The following is a 19,166-nucleotide window of genomic DNA, read 5'->3' as shown; positions in this document are numbered from 1 at the left end:
CGGTACCCAAGTACGGATTTCGCGGCATTTTCCATGGAATGGGAAATAGTTTGCCACTGCGCCATTATATCATCGAAACAAGGAGTGCTTTTATCAAGCAGTTGGGTCAGTCGAGTGCAGGTCCCTACTGGTTTTAAATCCAACTTGAAAGATCTTTGTACGCTCAAACTGATATCTTATATCCGTGACACTTTGACACACACACACATCAATCCATCCACTTCCTCCTCTATTTACAACAACAACAACAACAACAATTAATTTATAACATTATTTTTTAAATAATAATACTATAATTAATTTCTGTAACCTGTAATAGTTGCGTTTTACATTTGAAAATCCCACAATAAGTTGTCGCCCATGCCATTATAATGAATGTACGTCAATTACCCCAAGGTATTATAAAATGCTAATTCCTTTAAAACGTACATCGAGTGATTTCTTATTAATTAAAAAATGTAACCACAAGTATGGTGCTTATATAACTAATCAACAACACGTTTTCTTTCTCTTTACTTGCAGGTAAATAAACCATGTTTGATTGATGTCATTGAAAAAATGTAAGTTTTTGCCATTAAGAAGAACATAAAGTTAAGGTTTGGGAGGCAAGAGTTGCATCTTACGGTAGTTTATGTTCATGTCAAGTTTATATTACTTTTGACATGAACATGCTCATAAACCTTTGCTTTATTAATGCCCTTACAAGATGCTTATCATTTGAAGACATTGTCGCCGAGACATTGTGTCTTGAGTGTAACAATGCCAGTGGACATCATGAATTGGTTGCATGAAAATCATGCAAGTCATTTGTGTTGGATGCACTCAACTACAGATCACTTGCCTCTGTCTATCTCAGCTCTCTTTTTGCCCCCCTTTCTTGTCTTTGATCATAAGCTGCCTCTTTTGCCATGTGTGTGATTGTTAAAATGTTTGCTATATGGCATTTCATTACATTTGACAATTGACTGTCGCCTAGCTGACATGCAAGCATTTACACTGTCATTTTCAATAATAACAAATTTTTTCTTACAACACCACAAGCGCCAGCTTTCAAACAGCACCAACAGCGTCATAGACAGATCACAGTTGCAACATACTGTTCCACATGCACAAAAAATCAAAATGAAAATGAAAAGAAAAGCACCAACATCATAGAGCATCATACATAGGGGACCATGCCCATGTGGTGAAGAATGACTTGGCGGCCCCTAGACATGCAATTGAATTGCTTGTAAAGAGCTACATAGCTCTTGCGTTTTACTTTTGCCTCTGCAATAATTTTTCTTCAATTGTCATTCGCCTTACAATTGTTGGCATTGTGACTGTCAAGTGCTAGTAATGGAACCGCCAACGCTTTTTGATATGGAAATTAAGCAGCAACTGCTTGAACCATAAAGGATTTGGGAGTAAAAAACATTTAATTGATATGAGTGGGGTTCGTTTTTCAGCTCAATTTCCCACGTTATTTTGCATTAAGACATGTACCATAGACAAAGAAAGTGTAGGCGAGATATAACATTAGAGATTTAATGGACAACTTAAACGGTTTGAAGTATGAAAAATCCGAATTACTTTTTGGGCAACCCAATATGTTCGAGTTAGACTTTTCTGAGCCGCAATCCTGAAGTTCAACATCAAATCAAGAGTATTTGCAATAAAAAGGGTGACTTTTTAGCTAATATCTTTTTTGGCAACACTGGTTTAAACAGCTTACGCACGTTTCGTGTTTTCTTTCACTGTCAAACATCTTCAGTTTGGTCTATAATTAAACCATGAATAGTCTTACAAACGATCAAGGCTTGTAAATTATTGAATTTTATTATCGAAATGCGTGCTCTGTTAAGAAGGTTCATCGCGCTCTTCTTCCATTTTATGATCAGAGCTCATTTGTGGGTCAATGGGTATGTAAATAAGCAGAATTGTCGATTTTGGAGTAAAGATCAGCCAAATAGATTGCAAGAAGTAGCAATGCATCCAGGAAAAAGTCACAGTTTGGTGCGGTTTATGGGCTGGTGGCATCATTGGACCGTACTTCTTCAAACATGATGCGAATCGTAACGTAACTGTGAATGGTGAGCGCTACTGTGAGATGATATCCAACTTTTTTTTTTGACCAAAATGCAAGAGCTTGACTTGCATTACATGTGGTTTCAACCAGACGATGTCACATGCCACACAGCACGGGTAACAATGGACTTATTGAGAGGCGAGTTCGGTGAACAGTTTATTGCAATGCGTACGTAAATAAGCAGAATTGTCGATTTTGGAGTAAAGATCAGCCAAATAGATTGCAAGAAGTACCAATGCATCCAGGAAAAAGTTACAGCTTGGTGCGGTTTATGGGCTGGTTGCATCATTGGACCGTACTTCTTCAAAGACGATGCGAGTCGTAACGTAACTGTGAATGGTGAGCGCTACTGTGAGATAATATCCAATTTTTTTTTGACCAAAATGCAAGAGCTTGACTTGCATTACATGTGATTTCAACAAGACGGTGCCACATGCCACACAGCACGGGTAACAATGGACTTATTGAGGGGCGAGTTCGGTGAACAGTTTATTGCAATGCGTACGTAAATAAGCAGAATTGTCGATTTTGGAGTAAAGATCAGCCAAATAGGTTGCAAGAAGTACCAATGCATCCAGGAAAAAGTCACAGTTTGGTGCGGTTTCTAGGCTGGTGGCATCATTGGACCGTACTTCTTCAAAGATGATGCGAATCGTAACGTAACTGTGAATGGTGAGCTCTTTTGTGAGATAATATCCAATTTTTTTTTTCTCCAAAATGCAAGAGCTTGTCTTGCATTACATGTGGTTTCAACAAGACGATGTCACATGCCACACAGACGCCTAACAATGGATTTATTGAGAGGCGAGTCGGCACCGGTCACACAGATGCCTAACAATGCACTTATTGAGAGGCAAGTTGGGTAAACATTTTATTTCACGTTCGGCACCGGTCTCTTGGCTGCCAAGATCATGCGATTTAACGCCTTTTAGACTATTTTTTGTGGGGCTATGTTAATGCTCATGTCTATACAGGCAAGTCCGCTTCAATTGACGCATTGGAAGACAACATTGAAGCATTTATTCGTGAGATACCGGCCGAAATGTTGGAAAGAGCATGCAGACTAGTTCGCTTCAATTGACGCATTGGAAGACAAGATTGAAGCATTTATTCGTGTGATACCGGCCGATATGTTGGAAAGAGAATGCAGACTAGTTCGCTTCAATTGACGCATTGCAAGACAAGATTGAAGCATTTATTCGTGAGATACCGGCCGATATGTTGAAAAGAGTTTACCAAAATTGGACTAAGCGGATGGACCATTTGAGGCGCAGTCACGGTCAACATTTGGATGAAATAATCTTCAAACATTGAATAATATGGGCCGTACTATCGATTCAAATTAAGATTTCATGCATGTTTCGGAATTTTATGTGTGGGGGTTTTTTTTAAACTTTCCTATAGCTCTCAAAAAATCCCCTTTAAGAACTACTTTTTATACCCCCTACCATACGATGGGGGTGAACTAATTTCGTAATTCCGTTTGTAACACATCGAAATATTGAAATGAGACCCAACAAAGTACATTCATATTTTTGATCGTCTTGACATTCAACGTCGATTTGGCCATGTCCGTCTGTCGAAAGTTCTCTATCTTTCGAAGCAATAAAGCTAGCCGTTGAGTTAAAACGGTTCATAACCTGATATAGCTGTCATATAAAACGATCTCCTGATTTAACGTCTTCAGTCCCTGAAAGCCGCAAATGCTATCCGATTTGTCTGAAAATTTGCACGTAGTGTTCTGTTATGACTTAAAACAATCATGTGAAGTACGGTCCTCGTTGCTCTTTAGCCTGCTATAACTGCGATATAAACCGTTCTCGGATCTTGATTGCTTTAGCCTCTAGAGGGCGCATTATTCTATTTGTCTGAATTTAGCATGAAGTATTTTCTTTTGACTTCCAATAACTGTGCCAAATATAGTCTAAGTAGGATCCGTTCTCGGATCTTGATTGCTTGAGTCTCTAGAAGGCGCAACTCTTGTTCGATTTGGCTGAATTTTTCATGAAATATTTACTTTAGATTTCCAATAACTGTGTCAAGTATAGTCCAAATCGGTTTATATCTCAGCTATATCAACCTGATTTCGAATCTTGACTTCCTCTGACTGAAATTTAGCATGAAGTGTTTTGTTTTGACTTCCAACAAATGTGCCAAATATCGGTTAAATCGGTTCATAATCTGATATAGTTGCCATAGAGACCGATCTCGGATCTTGACTTCTTGCGCCTCTAGAGGGCGCAATTGCCATGCAATTTAGCTGACATTTTGCATGAAGTCTTTTGTTTTGACTTTCAATAAATATGCCAAATATCGGTTAAATCGGTTTATAACCTGATACAGTTGCCATAGAAACCGATCTCGCCTCTTGGCTTCTTGAGCCTCTAGAGGGCATCATTCCGATTTGTCTGAAATTTTACATGAAGTGTTTTGTTTTGACTTCCAATAATTTTGTCAAGGGTAAAATCGGTTCATAACCTGATATAGCTAGCTAGCTTGAGTTCCAACAACTGTGCCGAGTTTAGACCAAATCGTCATATAAACTTGGCTCCTTGAGCCTATAGAGGGCGCAATTGTCATGCGATTTAGCTGAAAATTTGCGTGAAAACACTTCATCTGAAACACTCCTCTAGAGGTTCAAGAACTCAAGAGACTTCCAATAAACTAACCTAGAATGGGTTTAATCGATTTATAACCTGATATAGCAGCCATATAAACCGATCTCGGATCTTGATTTCTTGAATCTTTAGATGGCGCAATTGTCATGCGACCTCATATAAATGAGTGCAGTCGTAAACTCAATGATAAGGGTCCTCGTATGCCACAGTGTGACACCTCTATGGAGGGGAGTTTTAATAGTGCACAGCACCTCAAAAATGGCGGCCGCATTAATAGGGGATAACCACTGTCGAAACTTTTTTGATGTTGTCGCCAGGATTTGAACCTTAGCGTTCAGCGGAAAGTGGTGTTCACCCATTATCCTGTGTCTTCTCCTAGCAATTGTGGGGCAGTGACACAAAAGGTGCTCGAGCGTCTCCTACTACACTTTGTCATCGCACTTACCGAAGAAGTCTGCCTCTTTCTGAGTCTAGCGCGACGTCGAAGATCTGACGTTGTAATGACTTGTCCTGTCAGTAATCCGAAGTCATGCTTCCTCACTTTTGGATAAGTGATGTCCTTTTCGCCACAGGTCTTTTGCAACCCTGAAACCCACAGCAACAGCCTATACCTCACTGGCGCGGTCATCGTAGACCGCGGACTCCCGAAAGTCCGCACAGGTAAGAGCTCACTGATTGCGTAGCGTGATCTGCACCAATCAGCGATTTATACCTGGTCAGTTCGTCAGCCGCTTGGATGGCTCCAGACCCAGCAGAAACTGACATCATTTTCCATTGTTCTAAGAAGCCTTTTGCATCTTCTTACCAGTTTCAACCTTACATGGTTCCATGCTAGAGGCTTCAACGTCGCCTGACTGCTCACATATATCGTGACAGTCTGATATAGCTGCCACTGCCCCATTGACATCGTCTCCAGTGACTTCAGCACTGCAAAGACCTCCGAATACCTGAAGTATGCGCCACCTGTTCAAAATCCTATAAGATTCCCTGAATCTACTGCTCCGGTGTCCTTTTCAATATAGATCTGGGTGAACAAAGTATCCTGGGAAAGACGGGGTCCTCCCAGCAAACAGTTCTCTTTTCGGGAAAACGCCTGACTGCTCACATATATCGTGACAGTCTGATAGAGTAGGCGCTGCCGCAATGACATCGTATCCAGAGGCTTTAGAACTGGAAAGACCTCCACCTGAAATATGCTGCACCTATTCAAAAGCCTATAAGATTCCCTAAATCTACTACTCCGGTGTCCCTTTTAATTTAGACCCATCTGAATATATAAAGAAACCTGGGAAGGGCGAGATCCTCCTAGCCAACTGTTCTCTTTTCGGGAAAACGCCTGACTGCTTACATATATTGTGACAGTCTGATAGAGTAGGCGCTGCCGCATTGACATCGTCTGTTCAAAAGCCTATAAGATTCCCCGAATCTACTGCTCCGGTGTCCCTTTCAATTTAGACCCATCTGGGTGTACAAAGAATCCTAGCAAGGGCGGGACCCCCCAGCCAACAGTTCTATTTTTGGGAAAACGCCTGACTGCTCACATATATCGTGACAGTCTAATAGAGTAGGCGCTGCCGCAGGACTGCAAAGACCTCCACCTGAAGTATGCTGCACCTGTTCAAAATCCTATAAGATTCCCTGATTCTACTTTTCCAGTATCCCTTCCAATTTAGACCCATCTGGGTATACAAAGAATCCTAGCAAGGGCGGAACCCCCCAGCCCACAGTTCTATTTTCGGGAAAAAGCCTGACTGCTTGCATATAGCGTGACAGTCTGATAGATCTGCCGCATTGACATCGTCTCGAGGGCCTTCAGGACTGCAAACACCACCACCTGAAATACGCTGCACCTGTTCAAAAGCCTATAAGATTCTATTAACCTACTGCTCCGGTGTCCCTTTCAATTTAGAACCATCTGGGTGTACAAAGAATCCTAGCGAGGGCGGGACCCCCCAGGCAACAGTTCTATTTTGGAAAAACTCCTGACTGCTCACATATATCGTGACAAAGACCTCCACTTGAAGTATGCTGCACCTGTTCAAAATCCTATACGATACCCTGATTCTACTTCTCCAGTTTCCCTTCCAATTTAGACCCCCAGCCCACAGTTCTATTTTCGGGAAAACACCTGACTGCTTACATATATCGTGACAGTCTGATAGAGCCGCGACTGCCGCATTGCCATCGTATCCAGGACTGCGAAGACCTCGGCCTGAAATATGCTCCAGTGTCCCTTTAAATTTAGACCCATCTGGGTATACAAAGAATTCTGTTAAGGGCGGGGTCCCCCCCAGCCATCATTCTATTTTTGGGAAATCGCCTGACTGCTCACATATATTGTGACAGTTTGATAGAGCCGCCGCTGCCGCCTTCACATCGCCTTTAGTGCCTTCAGGACTGCAAACACCTCCGCCTAAAGTATGCTGCACCTGTTCAAAAACTTATAAGATTCCCTGATTCTACTGCTCCCGTGAACCTTTCAATTTGGACCCATTTGGGTATACAAAGAATCCTGGGAAGGGCGGAGTACTATTTTCAGGAAAACTTCCTCAGTCTTAGGGCGATCTTCCTTGCTACACACGCACCATATAGGTGCAAAGACCGAAGATCGCGAATGACATAGATCACCTATCTCGGGGCACTCCTCCTTGTTTTAGAGATCATGAACCACTGCGGCACCCTGTATCTTCTAGATCATCCTGCAAAAGGCGCTGTTGTCCAGAGCCCTATAACACACCGAATGTCTGGTGAGAATAGGGCGGACAATCGCCCTGAAAAACCTGTGCAACGACCCAAGCTTAAGCCCTAAACTCCCTCCTATGGAGTTGCAACAGGAATAGAGTCCCTTTTTCATTCTTTCTTGGGCGTTTCTTCTCCAGTTGAGTTTCTGGTCAAATATCACGACCAAGTACTTGGCTTGCGGAGAGAGCAGCAGCTACACCCCATCCAAAAGAGGTTCCTTGAAACAACACCCATATTACACCTCCTGATGAAAAGTAATTGCCAAACTGCCGTTTGGCCCTCGTCCATCCAGACAGCTTCATCAAAGCCCACGAACGAGGTCCATAGAAGTAGAGGGAAAACGAGCACCTACCACAAATGGAATTGCTAGATTTGTATACCCCCCATCGTTTGGGTATAACAAAAGTAATTAGTGATTGGTGAGTTCAAGCGTAATAGTGTGATTGCGTTTTATTTATCTGGATATTAACAACCGGCTATAGTTGGCGAACTCAAACACCTCAAAGTGAACAAAATGTTTGCATATCGCATCATCAAATTGCTATAATGATACAAGAAAAAAAAACACAAAACCTGAAATGCTTCGGCTAGTGAAGGGTCAAAAGGCTATATTGAAAAACGGACTCACCTAATTTTACTCTCTGAACAGAACGATTTATTTCTTCTTTTCGAACTATTTTCTGCCCAATTTTGGCTTTAATAATGTGTTACACTATTTATGTCCCTATAGCTTAATTTTTCATTTCATTTCCTTATTGAGATCACCCCATCATAGAAAGTAATTTTTTATACTTAAAATAGAAAACTTCCGTCCATAGGCAATTAGGGTATGCTGATGGCTACAAGTTTTATGGCACTTTTGATTTCTAATTGCCTTTGGAACAATACAACATAGAAACAAACAAACAAAACTTAATTGTTTACATCCAATTGAAGAAATCCTAGTTGATATCGCAGTGTCATTGTTCAAATTGCAGTGTGGCGTGTGAAGCGTGCTAATTGAGCGTATAGATGATGCGAGAATTTCCATGAGGCTGATGATCATATTGATGATGATTTCATGAAAATAAAAACCATTCCTTGCCCCCCGCTCCACCTTAACACCATTCAATTGTTTGCAAGCTTAACTTTGACAAGAGAGAAGTATTAAAAGCGTGGGTGGCGTTGGCGGCTCTGGTGTTGATTAGTCTTGATTAATAATAAAGTTCAGGGCCATTGACTTTGCGCCGCCTGGACCCACAATTGGTCATTTAAGCTCGTTCTCGGAATTAATAAATTTATTTATGGAATGTGGACAAATTTCCACAAACAGCAATAACAGCAACAGTTTTTCTACAGATGTTCATCTAAGGCAATGGTTTTTTTTTATTTTCAATAAAAAATAGAATTTATAGCCTAGTTTCCAAATTTGTTCTATTGCGTTTCTAATTTCTAAGGCCGCTGCTGCTGCTGCTGGCTTCCTTATTCCTTAGCTATGTGCGCTGTTTACCAATATCAACACCCCAGTGTATACTGGAACACGGCTTTTTGTGGCACACCGCCCCACCGCGCAGTCCATCCAGGGCCTTGAGAATGGGAACAAAAAAAAAAAAAAGATAACACACAACAACAACAAAATCTTTGTGAACACAAAGCATTCATTGACGTCAATTCAAATATAAAACAAACGATGGCGACAACTACCGCACCACAGAATCAACCGCAACTGGGGGAACACTAGAAGCCTACACCTTCAATGCTGATAATGTTCATGCCCATGATGATGTTGCTGTCGATGATGAAGATCGTAGTAAAATTATACAAAGTCGCACACTCCCCTCAATAATGTTATGGAAAGTGTTGCACTACCACACCAATACTTGAGCTGCTGGCAACTCAATGGGTTACAAAACAAACTGTCAATGGGAACACACCTCGAAATTTATTTTGCATGTTGATCACTGGGACAGTTGAAACAAGGCTCTCATTAGCAAAAAAAATTTATTGTTTGGACAAATTGATTTCGAGAACATGGTTTGAAATACATTAGAGAGAGCCTAAGGTCAGACACAAAGTAAAAGCTTGCCAAGTTCGGCCGGGGCGAATCTTCGATACCCACCACCATGGATTCCGCTAAAAATGTTCGCTTATTAACAGAGTTTGTATTTGAATTATTTTTGGCCTTAAGAAGTCATATCGGGTTATCGGTACTTAGGCGGGCCTATATCACCACATTGACCGATTCGGATAAAACTTGGCACTGATGTTGTAAGTCGTATGATAGGGTTTTTGACCAAATTTCAGCCAAATTCGGTGAAAATTTAGGATTCTTAGGGCTGACGGAGTTAAATCCGGGGATCGCTTTATATGGGGGCTATAACTGTTTATGGACCGATTCGGATCATACTTGGCATGGATATTGAAGGTCATGACTTAAGTCTTTGTTCCAAATTTTAACCAAATCGGATGAAAATTGAGGCTTCAAGGGGATCAAAAAATCAAATCCGGGGATCGGTTTATATGGGGCCTATATCTGCTTATAGATCGATTCGGATCATACTTGGCATGCATGTTGGAAGTCGTAACTCAAGTTTTTTTTTTTCAAATCTTAGCCAAATTTAAATTGGGGGCTATATCTGTTTATAGATCGATGCGGTTCATACTTGTCATGGATGTTGAAAGTCATAACACAACATAATTCTCAAGAAGTCAAATCTGGGGATCTGCTTATATAGGTTTATAAACTGATTCGGATTCCAAATTTTAGCCCCTTGAGGCTTCAAGGGGTTCAAGAAATTAAATTCCGGGGACCGCTTTATATGGGGGCTATATCTGTTTATAGACCGTTTCGGATCATACTTGGCATGGATATTGAAAGTCATGACGTAAGTCTTTGTTTCTAATTTTAGCCAAATCGGATGAAAATTAAGGCTTCAAGGGGTTCAAGAAATCAAATCCGGGGATCTGTTTATATGAGGGCTATATCCGTTTATAGATCGATTCGGATCATACTTGACATGCATGTTGGAAGTCATAACTCAAGTCTTTTTTTCAAATCTTAGCCAAATTTATATGGGGGCTAGCCCCCTCTGTTTATAGATCGATGCGGATCATACATGTCATGGATGTTGAAAGTCATAACACAACATAATTCACAAGAAGTCAAATCTGGGGATCTGTTTATATGGGGGCTATATATGTTTATAAACTGATTCGGATTCCAAATTTTAGCCAAATCGGATGAAAATTGAGGCTTCTAGGGGCTCTAGAAATCAAATCGGCGGATCGGTTTATAAGGCGGCTATATCCAAATCTGAACCGATAAGGCCCATTTGCAATCCCCAACGACCTACATCAACAAAAAATATCTGTGTAAAATTTCAAGTTCGACCGCAATCGTGATTTCGACAGAAGGGCGGATGGACATGGCTAGATCGACTCAAAATGTCGAGACGATCCAGAATATATATACTTTATGGGGCGCATATCAATATTTCGATGTGTTACAATCGGAATACCAGCCACTTGGTATACCCGCATCCTATAGTAATGGGTATAAAAAGAGCATAAATGTTACTTGTTTTATTGAACCCTAGACATGAGTGGATTGCATTTGTCTAGGATTTTTATACCCTCCACCATAGGTTGGTGGATATACTAATTTCGTCGAAATATTGATCTGAGACCCAACAGATTATATATATTATTGATCATTTTAACTTTCTTAGTCATTTAGCTATGTCCGTCCGTCCGTCCGTCTCTCTGTCCAAACCACGCAAAATTTCGAAGGAGTAAAGCTAGGTGCTTGAAATTTTGCATAAATACTTCAAAAGGAAGAAAGAGCAGGTCACTTGCGATCATAAATGGGCCAAATCGGTCCATGTTTTGGTTTAGCTGGCATATAAACCGATTTCGGATCTTGGCTTCTTGAGCCGATAGACGGCGCAATTCTTATCCGATATGCCTGAAATTTTGCATGAAGTGTATTGGTTTTTGACCATCAACAACTGCGCCAAGTATGGCTCTCAAATCGGTTCATAACCTGATATAGCTCCCATATAAACCGATCTCGTATCTTGACTTCTTCAGCTGGTATAGGGCAAATTCTGCACGACGGCTTGTCTCATGACCTCCAACATCTGTTTGAGCGTATAGATGGCGCAATTTTTATCCGATTTGAATTTTTGAGTCTCTAGATTGCCCAATTCTTTTCGGATTTGGATAACATTTTACGCGACGACTTCTCCTATGACCTTAAACATTTGTGCTAAGTATGATCCGAATCCGTTTATAACCTAATATAGCTCTCATATGAACCTCTCATTGACGCTCTAGAATTTTGCACGACAACTTCTCCTATGACCTTAAACATCTGTGCCAAGTATGATTTGCGCAGACAGACAGACACAAGTGGAGAAGAAACGTCGAAGATAGGGTCAAAGGGGAACTCTACTCCTGTAGCAACTCGATAGGAAGGAGTTCAAGGCTGAAGCCGGAGACGTAGCACTAGTTAAACCGATTCTCAACTATGGATGTCTACTGTCTCATAGTGCTTTAGGTAACTGTGACTTTAGGAGGATGACTGAGAAGGTACAGGGTACCGCGGCACTTGCTCCTCCTGGCGCAAGGAGGAGAGCAGAATACCAATCTCGATCTTCGGCAATGATGCAAAGAGTTACTTAGAACCATGGGAAAGTCTATCAGTTTTTTCTAGGTCGCGGCTTACGGGCTGACCAGGAAAAGATCGCTGAAAGACAGATTGTTAGAAAGACCGAGAGACAGGCAGAGGGACGGACAGCCATGCAGACTGACAGACGGAAAGACAAACGAATAGACAGATGGACAGACAGACGGATATACAGACAGAAAGAAGGACAAGAAGAACACAGATAGTTAGAAAGACAGAGAGACATACAGAAAGACAGGCAGACGGACGGACAGTCATGCACCGACAGACGGGGAGACAGATAGACAGACAGACGGATAGACAGACAGAACGACAAAACGAAGGACAAGCAGAAGGACAGACAGAAATAATGACAGAACGAAAGACAAACCGAAAGACAGGCAGAAGACACACACAAAGGCAGTCAGACGTCTGGTGGTGGCCCAAAAAAAAAATATGAATACCTGAATTGATTCGGCGAGTGTAGACGGCTCAAATTTAACAAAATCGTTGCAATACTGTAAATATCCCGTGAAAGGATGCAATATATATTGAAAAACGAGCTCATGGTAAAGCCCAAGTTCTAAAAAGCATATGACCCTACACCAAAACAAGTAAAAACGGTCGAGCTGAACTATAGATATGCCAGCTATATCGAAATATTGGTTGCCCAAAAAGTAATTGCGGATTTTTTAAAAGAAAGTAAATGCATTTTTAATAAAACTTAGAATGAACTTTAATCAAATATACTTTTTTTACACTTTTTTTCTAAAGCAAGCTAAAAGTAACAGCTGATAACTGACCGAAGAAAGAATGCAATTACAGAGTCACAAGCTGTGAAAAAATTTGTCAACGCCGACTGTATGAAAAATCCGCAATTACTTTTTGGGCAACCCAATATATCCCGTTATCCATTGGCCTAGCGCAACTCACTGTTTCAAGTTCCATGTGTGCTTCAGACTTGAAATCGGCAGATCGGTCTATATGGCAGCTATATCTAAATAAGGTCTGATATTGGCCATACTCGTTTCGGGTAACGTATGACCCAATCCAACTCACTGTTCCAAATTTCAACGAAATTGGATAATAAATGCGCTTTTTATCGGCTTAAGACCCCAAGTCGTCATATCGGTATATATTGCAACTATATCTAAATCTGGTCCGATATGGACCAACAACGGTACAATCAACGGGAGGTTTAGTCTAACACACTGTTCTAAATTTCAGCAAAATTGATTAATAAATATGGCTAACATAGGCTTAACATCCAAAATCGCCAGATCGATCAATATGAAAGCCATATCGAAATATGGTTCAATCTGGACCATATTCGGTTCGGACATTGGGGGGGCATGATACAACTCACTGTTGTAAATTTCATCGAAAACGGTTATGGGCTTAAGACCAAAGCTTTCAGTACCTTTTTCTTTGAGGAATAGTAGTTTCAGTAGTCTTTTCTCTGGGAAAAGGTAGCTTCCGTTGGGAAAGGGTAGTTTTAGTACCTTTTTCTTTCGGAAAGGGTAATTTTAGTACCATTTCCTTTGGAAAAAGGTAATTTTAGTATCCTTTCCTTTTGGAAAAGGGTATTTTTAGTACCCTTTCCTTTTGGAAAAGGTAGTTTCATTACTCTTTCCTTTGGAAAGGGTAGTTTTAGTACATTTCCTATGGGAAAGGGTAGTTTTAGTACTTTTTCCTTTGGAAAGGGTAGTTTTAGTACACCTTCCTTTGGGAAAGAATAGTTTTGGTACCCTTTCCTTTAGGAATGGAAGTTTTAGTGCACATTACTTAAGAAACTCTTGTTTTAGTACCCTCTCTTTCAGGAAAGTGTAGTTTTAGTACCCTTTCCTTTAAGATTTTTAGTAGTTTTTTTCTTTAGGAATGGTAGTTTTAGTACATTTTACTTTGGGAAAAGGTAGTTTTAGTACCCTTTCCTATTGGAAAATTTAGATTTAATACTCTTTCCTTTGGGAAAGGGTACTTTTAGAACAGCTTCCTTTGGAATATGGTAGTTTTAGTACTCTTTCCTTAAGGAATGGTAGTATTATTAAACTTTACTTTGGGAAAGCCAATTTTTATTACCCTTGCCTTTGGGACTACTCTTTTTATAAAGGGTAGTTTTTGTACCCTTTCTTTCTAAAGGGAAGTTTTAGTACTCTTTCCTTCGGGAAAAGGTAGTTTTAGTACCCTTTCCTTTTGAAAAGTTTTAGTAGTTTTAATACTCTTTCCTTTGGGAAAGGGCAGTTTAAGTTTCACTTTTCTTTGGTGAAGAGTAGTTTTAGTTTCAGTACACATTACTTTGGTAAAGCCATTTTTTATTACTCTTTCCTTTGGGAAGGGCTAAGTTTAGTACCCTCTCCTTTGGTAAAGAGTAGATTTTGTGCCCTTTCTTTTGGAAGAGGGTAGTTTTAGTACCTTTTACTTTGGGAAAGGTATTTTTAGTACCTTTGGCTTTGGGAGAGGGTAGCTTTAGTACCCTTTCCTTTGGGAAATCCAATTTTTATTGCCCTTTCCTTTGGGAAAGGCTAGTTTTAGTACCCTCTCCTTTGGTAAAGGGTAGTTTTTGTACCCTTTCCTTTGGGGAAAAGTAGTTTTGTACCCTTTCCTTTGGTAAATGTTAGTTTTAGTACCATTTTCCTTAGTTTTAGCACACATTCTTTAGGTAAAGTATAGTTTTTCCTTTGGGAAAGGGTAGTTTTGTACCCTTTCCTTTGGTAAAGGGTAGTTATAGTACCCTTTCCTTTGGTAAAGGTTAGTTATAGTACCATTTCTTTTAGGCCAAGGTAGTTTTGTACCCTTCCCTTTGGTAAATGCTAGTTTTAGTACCATTTCCTTTGGGAAGGGTTAGTTTTAGCACACATTCTTTAGGTAAAGGATAGTTTTTCCTTTGGGAAAGGACAGTTTTAGTACCCATTTCTTTAGGAAGTGATAGTTTTAGTACCCTTTCCTTTAGGCCAGGGTAATTTTAGTACCCTTCCCTTTGGGAAAGGCTAGTTTTAGTACCAGTTCCTTTGGGAAAGGGTAGTTTTAGTACACATTCTAATGGAAAGTTTTTCCTCCTGGGAAAGGGTAGTTTTAGTACCATTTCCTTTTGGATTTGGTAGTTTTAGTACCTTTTACTTTGAAAAGGGTAATTTTAGTACCCGTTCTATTGAAGAAGGGTAGTTCTAGTACTCTTTACTTTGGGAAAGGGTAGTTTTAGTACCCTTTCCTTTAGGCAAAGGTTGGTTTAGTACCCTTTTCTTTAGGCCAAGATAGTTTTAGTACCCTTCCCTTTGGGAAAGGCTAGTTTTAATACTATTTCCTTTGAGAAAGGGTGGTTTTAGTACACATTCTGTTGGTAAAGGATAATTTTTCCTTTGGGAAAGGGAAGTTTTAGCACCATTTTCTTTAGGAATTGGTAGTTTTAGTACTCTTTCCTTTGGGAAAGGTTAGTTTTAGTACATTTTCCTTGGGGAAAGTTTAGTTTTAGTACTTTTTGCTTTGGGAATTTATAATTTTACCATTTCAAGTGGTGGCATGGGCAGCTATGACCAACAATCACCGCTTTCCAATCGTTTTCATCGAGACTGGCGTCAAAGTAAATGGATCTTATTTTTGGAAAAACATTTTGGAAGCGGCTTTGGAGCCGTCAGCACGCAAGCATTTTGATCGTTGACCAAGAAGGCTCCAGATAAAAAAAAAATTCGTCGTTTGCATTGGTAACACTTCATGTCAGCTACACTGTATATTGTTATATTAAATAGTTTAAATGTGCTACCTTCATCAAAAGCAGCCGTTCAGTACATTTTGTAAGATCAGCTTCAAATATTTAGAATGGTGTTCAACTATGAATTATCTTATGGCATTCTTATCTCTGATGTGTGTTTTGGAAATGTCATCTTTATCAAACCGCTTTATCTCACATCCCAACCATTCTCATTTCAATTTGAATCAAACGCTATCAGCGTCTTTCAACTTTTAGTTGGGAGGTTTATCATCCTCCAATCACGCATTGAATGTCTACAAGTATAGTACCCCCTTTCCCACACCCGCCTCATTCTCGCGTTCAAAACGCTTACAGGTGTTTTTATATGAAATGACACCATGTTGAACATTAAGCAGCACCCCTTGCTATGGTGTGGTATAAATGTCAAGCCATGTTTTGGCCAAATTCGCTATTGGCGGCCTGTAAAATAATACCAAAATATGTTGATTTTGGTTTTTTTTTTTTTGCAATGGTCAAGCTTTGGTTGCAAGCAGATGAAGTTGCGCAGGCGCAACTCTTGCTAATGCCATTATAGCCTTTCAGCGGCAATTAAACGAAGTAAATTTTTGTTAACAGTTTTCTTGGAACGTGTTTCGCATAGAGAATATCATTTACATGGTCAAGATGGAGATGGTGATGGTGGCGTTTGTTGGTAGTTCTAGTTTTTTCCTTGGTCCAATTGGTCTCAGTTACATTTGCTGCTGCAAGTGCAACATACGGTTGCCATTTACAAATTTAGTTTAATTTGACAAATTTAGTTAGTTGTCGTTGTTTGGTGTTGGTTGTTTGGTGGAGGTGCCCCACTCAAACATCTCCAATCACTTGGCCTGCCGCTGATCACTTAGCGGCAAAGATTGCGTTTTTTGCGTCTACTCTTAAGGCAAAGCCATACTGGCTCTGCACTCATGTTGCGGGCCAATAATCCAATGTTGATTAGCGTATGATAGTTGTACAGCACGTGCTGGCATCCAGCACTTGTTGGATTCACATTGGATGCAGGCAAGTCGTAGCAGTGCAGTGGCTTTTTGTTGTTTCCAATTGCCGATGACATTCAAGTCATATTGAGTTGCGCACTAATACTTTATGGCAAAGAAGAATTTTGTGACACATGGGAGTTGCTTCATATCCCAGAAGAGTTAATTGCCATCGATTGCAAAATCAAGATATTGCAAAGATTTGGTTTTCAAGGAGGGTGTATTTAAAAAATGTCGTAGACAGGTTAGAAAATTGGAAGAGATTTTTTAGACCCTGAATTTTATTACAGTTTATGTCAAATGTTCTTTAACATTTTTTTATAAAAATAAAATTATTTATTTTTAAATTTTTTCATAATTTCTTATTTCAGCCTTCTGGTTGGCGCAAGATACGCAACATTGTACAATGGACGCCTTTCTTCCAAACGTACAAGAAACAACGTTATCCCTGGGTCCAATTGGCCGGCCATCAGGGAAATTTCAAAGCTGGTACCGAACAGGGTACTGTGCTTAAGAAATTATGTCCAAAGGAGGAGGATTGCTTTCATATACTAATGAAAGATGTCTTGAGGCCATATGTGCCGGAGTACAAAGGCCAGGTGACCAGTGAGGATGGAGAACGTAAGTAAATTCGTAAACCTTAGTAATTTAGTTACGAAACGATCTAATGTAAAGGTAAATTCGATTTAGAGCCATTTTAGAAAAGTTAATGCAATTAACCGGAAACTGTTATACTGTTATGAACCCGTGTGTTTTTATTTTTGTTTTTTTTAACTATTTGACTTATTTTGACTCTAAAATATTTGTTTGGTTTTATGAAAGTTCATGCAATTGTCTACAAACTGTTTTACTGTCATACATAAATATATATATTTTTTTAATTTCATTTAAGCCAGATTATAGCAGTTAAGGCAATTATCCGTAAACTGTTATACTGTTATATATTAATATATTATTCTTAATTCTAAGGTTAATTCTTACTGAGCATGGTTTTTTTGGTTTTATAACAGTTTATGTAAACTGTTATACTGTCATATACAAATTTATTTTTGTTTTACATTATTAAATTCTTCGTAATTTTGAGGAAAATTCTTACTGAGCATGTTTTTTTTTAGTTTCACAACAGTTTATATAAACTGTTATACTGTCATACTCAAATTTATATTTGCTATACATTAATACATTCTTTTTTGGGTTTTATAACAATTAATGTAAACTGTTATACTGTTGTACTCAGATCTATTTTTGTTATACATTAATACATTCTTCTTAATTTTAAGGAAAATTCTTACTGAGCATAGTTTTTTTGGGTTTTATAACAGTTTATGTTAACTGTTATACTCAGATTTATTTTTGTTTTACATTCATACATTCTTCTAAACTTTAAGGAAAATTCTTACTGAGCATAGTTTTTTGGGATTTATAGCAGTTTATGTAAACTGTTATACTGTCATACTCATATTTATTTTTGTTATACATTAATACATTCTTCTTAATTTTAAGGAAAATTCTTATCGAGCATGCTTTTTTTGGTTTTATAACAGTTTATGGAAACTGTTATACTGTCATACTCAAATTAATTTTTGTATATGTAAAACGAAAATTCCTTGTATACTTTTATTCATTAATAAATTTTCGATTCATCCAATATAAGAGAATATTCTTATTATGAGAAAAAAAATGGTTACAAAAATTATCCAAAAATTTTTGGCTGTCATACAAAAAATTATTTTTATGGTTTCTTTGGTCTTATAAAAGCTAATTATATAATTTCAATTATATTATAACAATTAGTTATATTATAACAATTATCCAGAAACTGTTATACATTTATATATATTTTTCTAGAAGAGCAACGATCTCTTTTTTTGTAAAGGATTAAAGATAAAGTTAAGTTATTTTATAACAGTTATAGAAATCATACGGACACTGTTTAATGTCAGGTATTTAAAAAATTTGGCATTCAAAATACCAATAAGAGAAACTCTAAATAGTAGGTGGTTTATTTCAGTTAATGGAATTATCTGGAAACTGTTATACTGTCAGACACAAAGGCAATTATTCGGAAACTGTTATACTATCATTAATATATTTTCGTATTTATTTTAAACATAAGAGAAAATTTAAATTGGAAATGGTTTGTTTATTTTATAACAGTTAATATAGTTATACGGAAACTGTTATAAAATCATGAACAAATATCTTTATGGTTATTAATGAAATTTTTTGAAGGAATAAAATACAGCGTCTCGTTAGCAATTTTATAACAGTTAACTCAATTATTTGTTTATATAAAATTCTAATTGTTCCCAACAATATTACAATTTAACAGTATAAAATTTCACCAATATAACAGTTTTTTGGCATTTTAACT

At 38.6% G+C, this 19,166-nt stretch overlaps 1 protein-coding gene across 6 annotated transcripts in view; it reads left to right on the top strand.

Annotated features, from left to right (window-relative positions):
* The window catches only part of LOC106087095 (inositol-trisphosphate 3-kinase A), an 89,249-nt gene that overhangs the window by 68,093 nt on the left and 1,990 nt on the right, over positions 1–19,166 (top strand). For all 6 annotated transcript variants that reach the window (XM_059368125.1, XM_059368120.1, XM_059368121.1 and 3 more), the window contains one exon: positions 17,164–17,413. In XM_059368125.1, the coding sequence (XP_059224108.1) occupies positions 17,164–17,413 (250 nt within the window). The remainder of the gene's footprint in view (positions 1–17,163; positions 17,414–19,166) is intronic.

This window comes from Stomoxys calcitrans, chromosome 4, assembly GCF_963082655.1.
Source record: "Stomoxys calcitrans chromosome 4, idStoCalc2.1, whole genome shotgun sequence".
NCBI classification, from domain to species: Eukaryota; Metazoa; Arthropoda; class Insecta; order Diptera; family Muscidae; genus Stomoxys; species Stomoxys calcitrans.
Note: the sequence above shows the minus strand (reverse complement) of the source record. Positions and strands in the feature narration are given on the sequence as shown.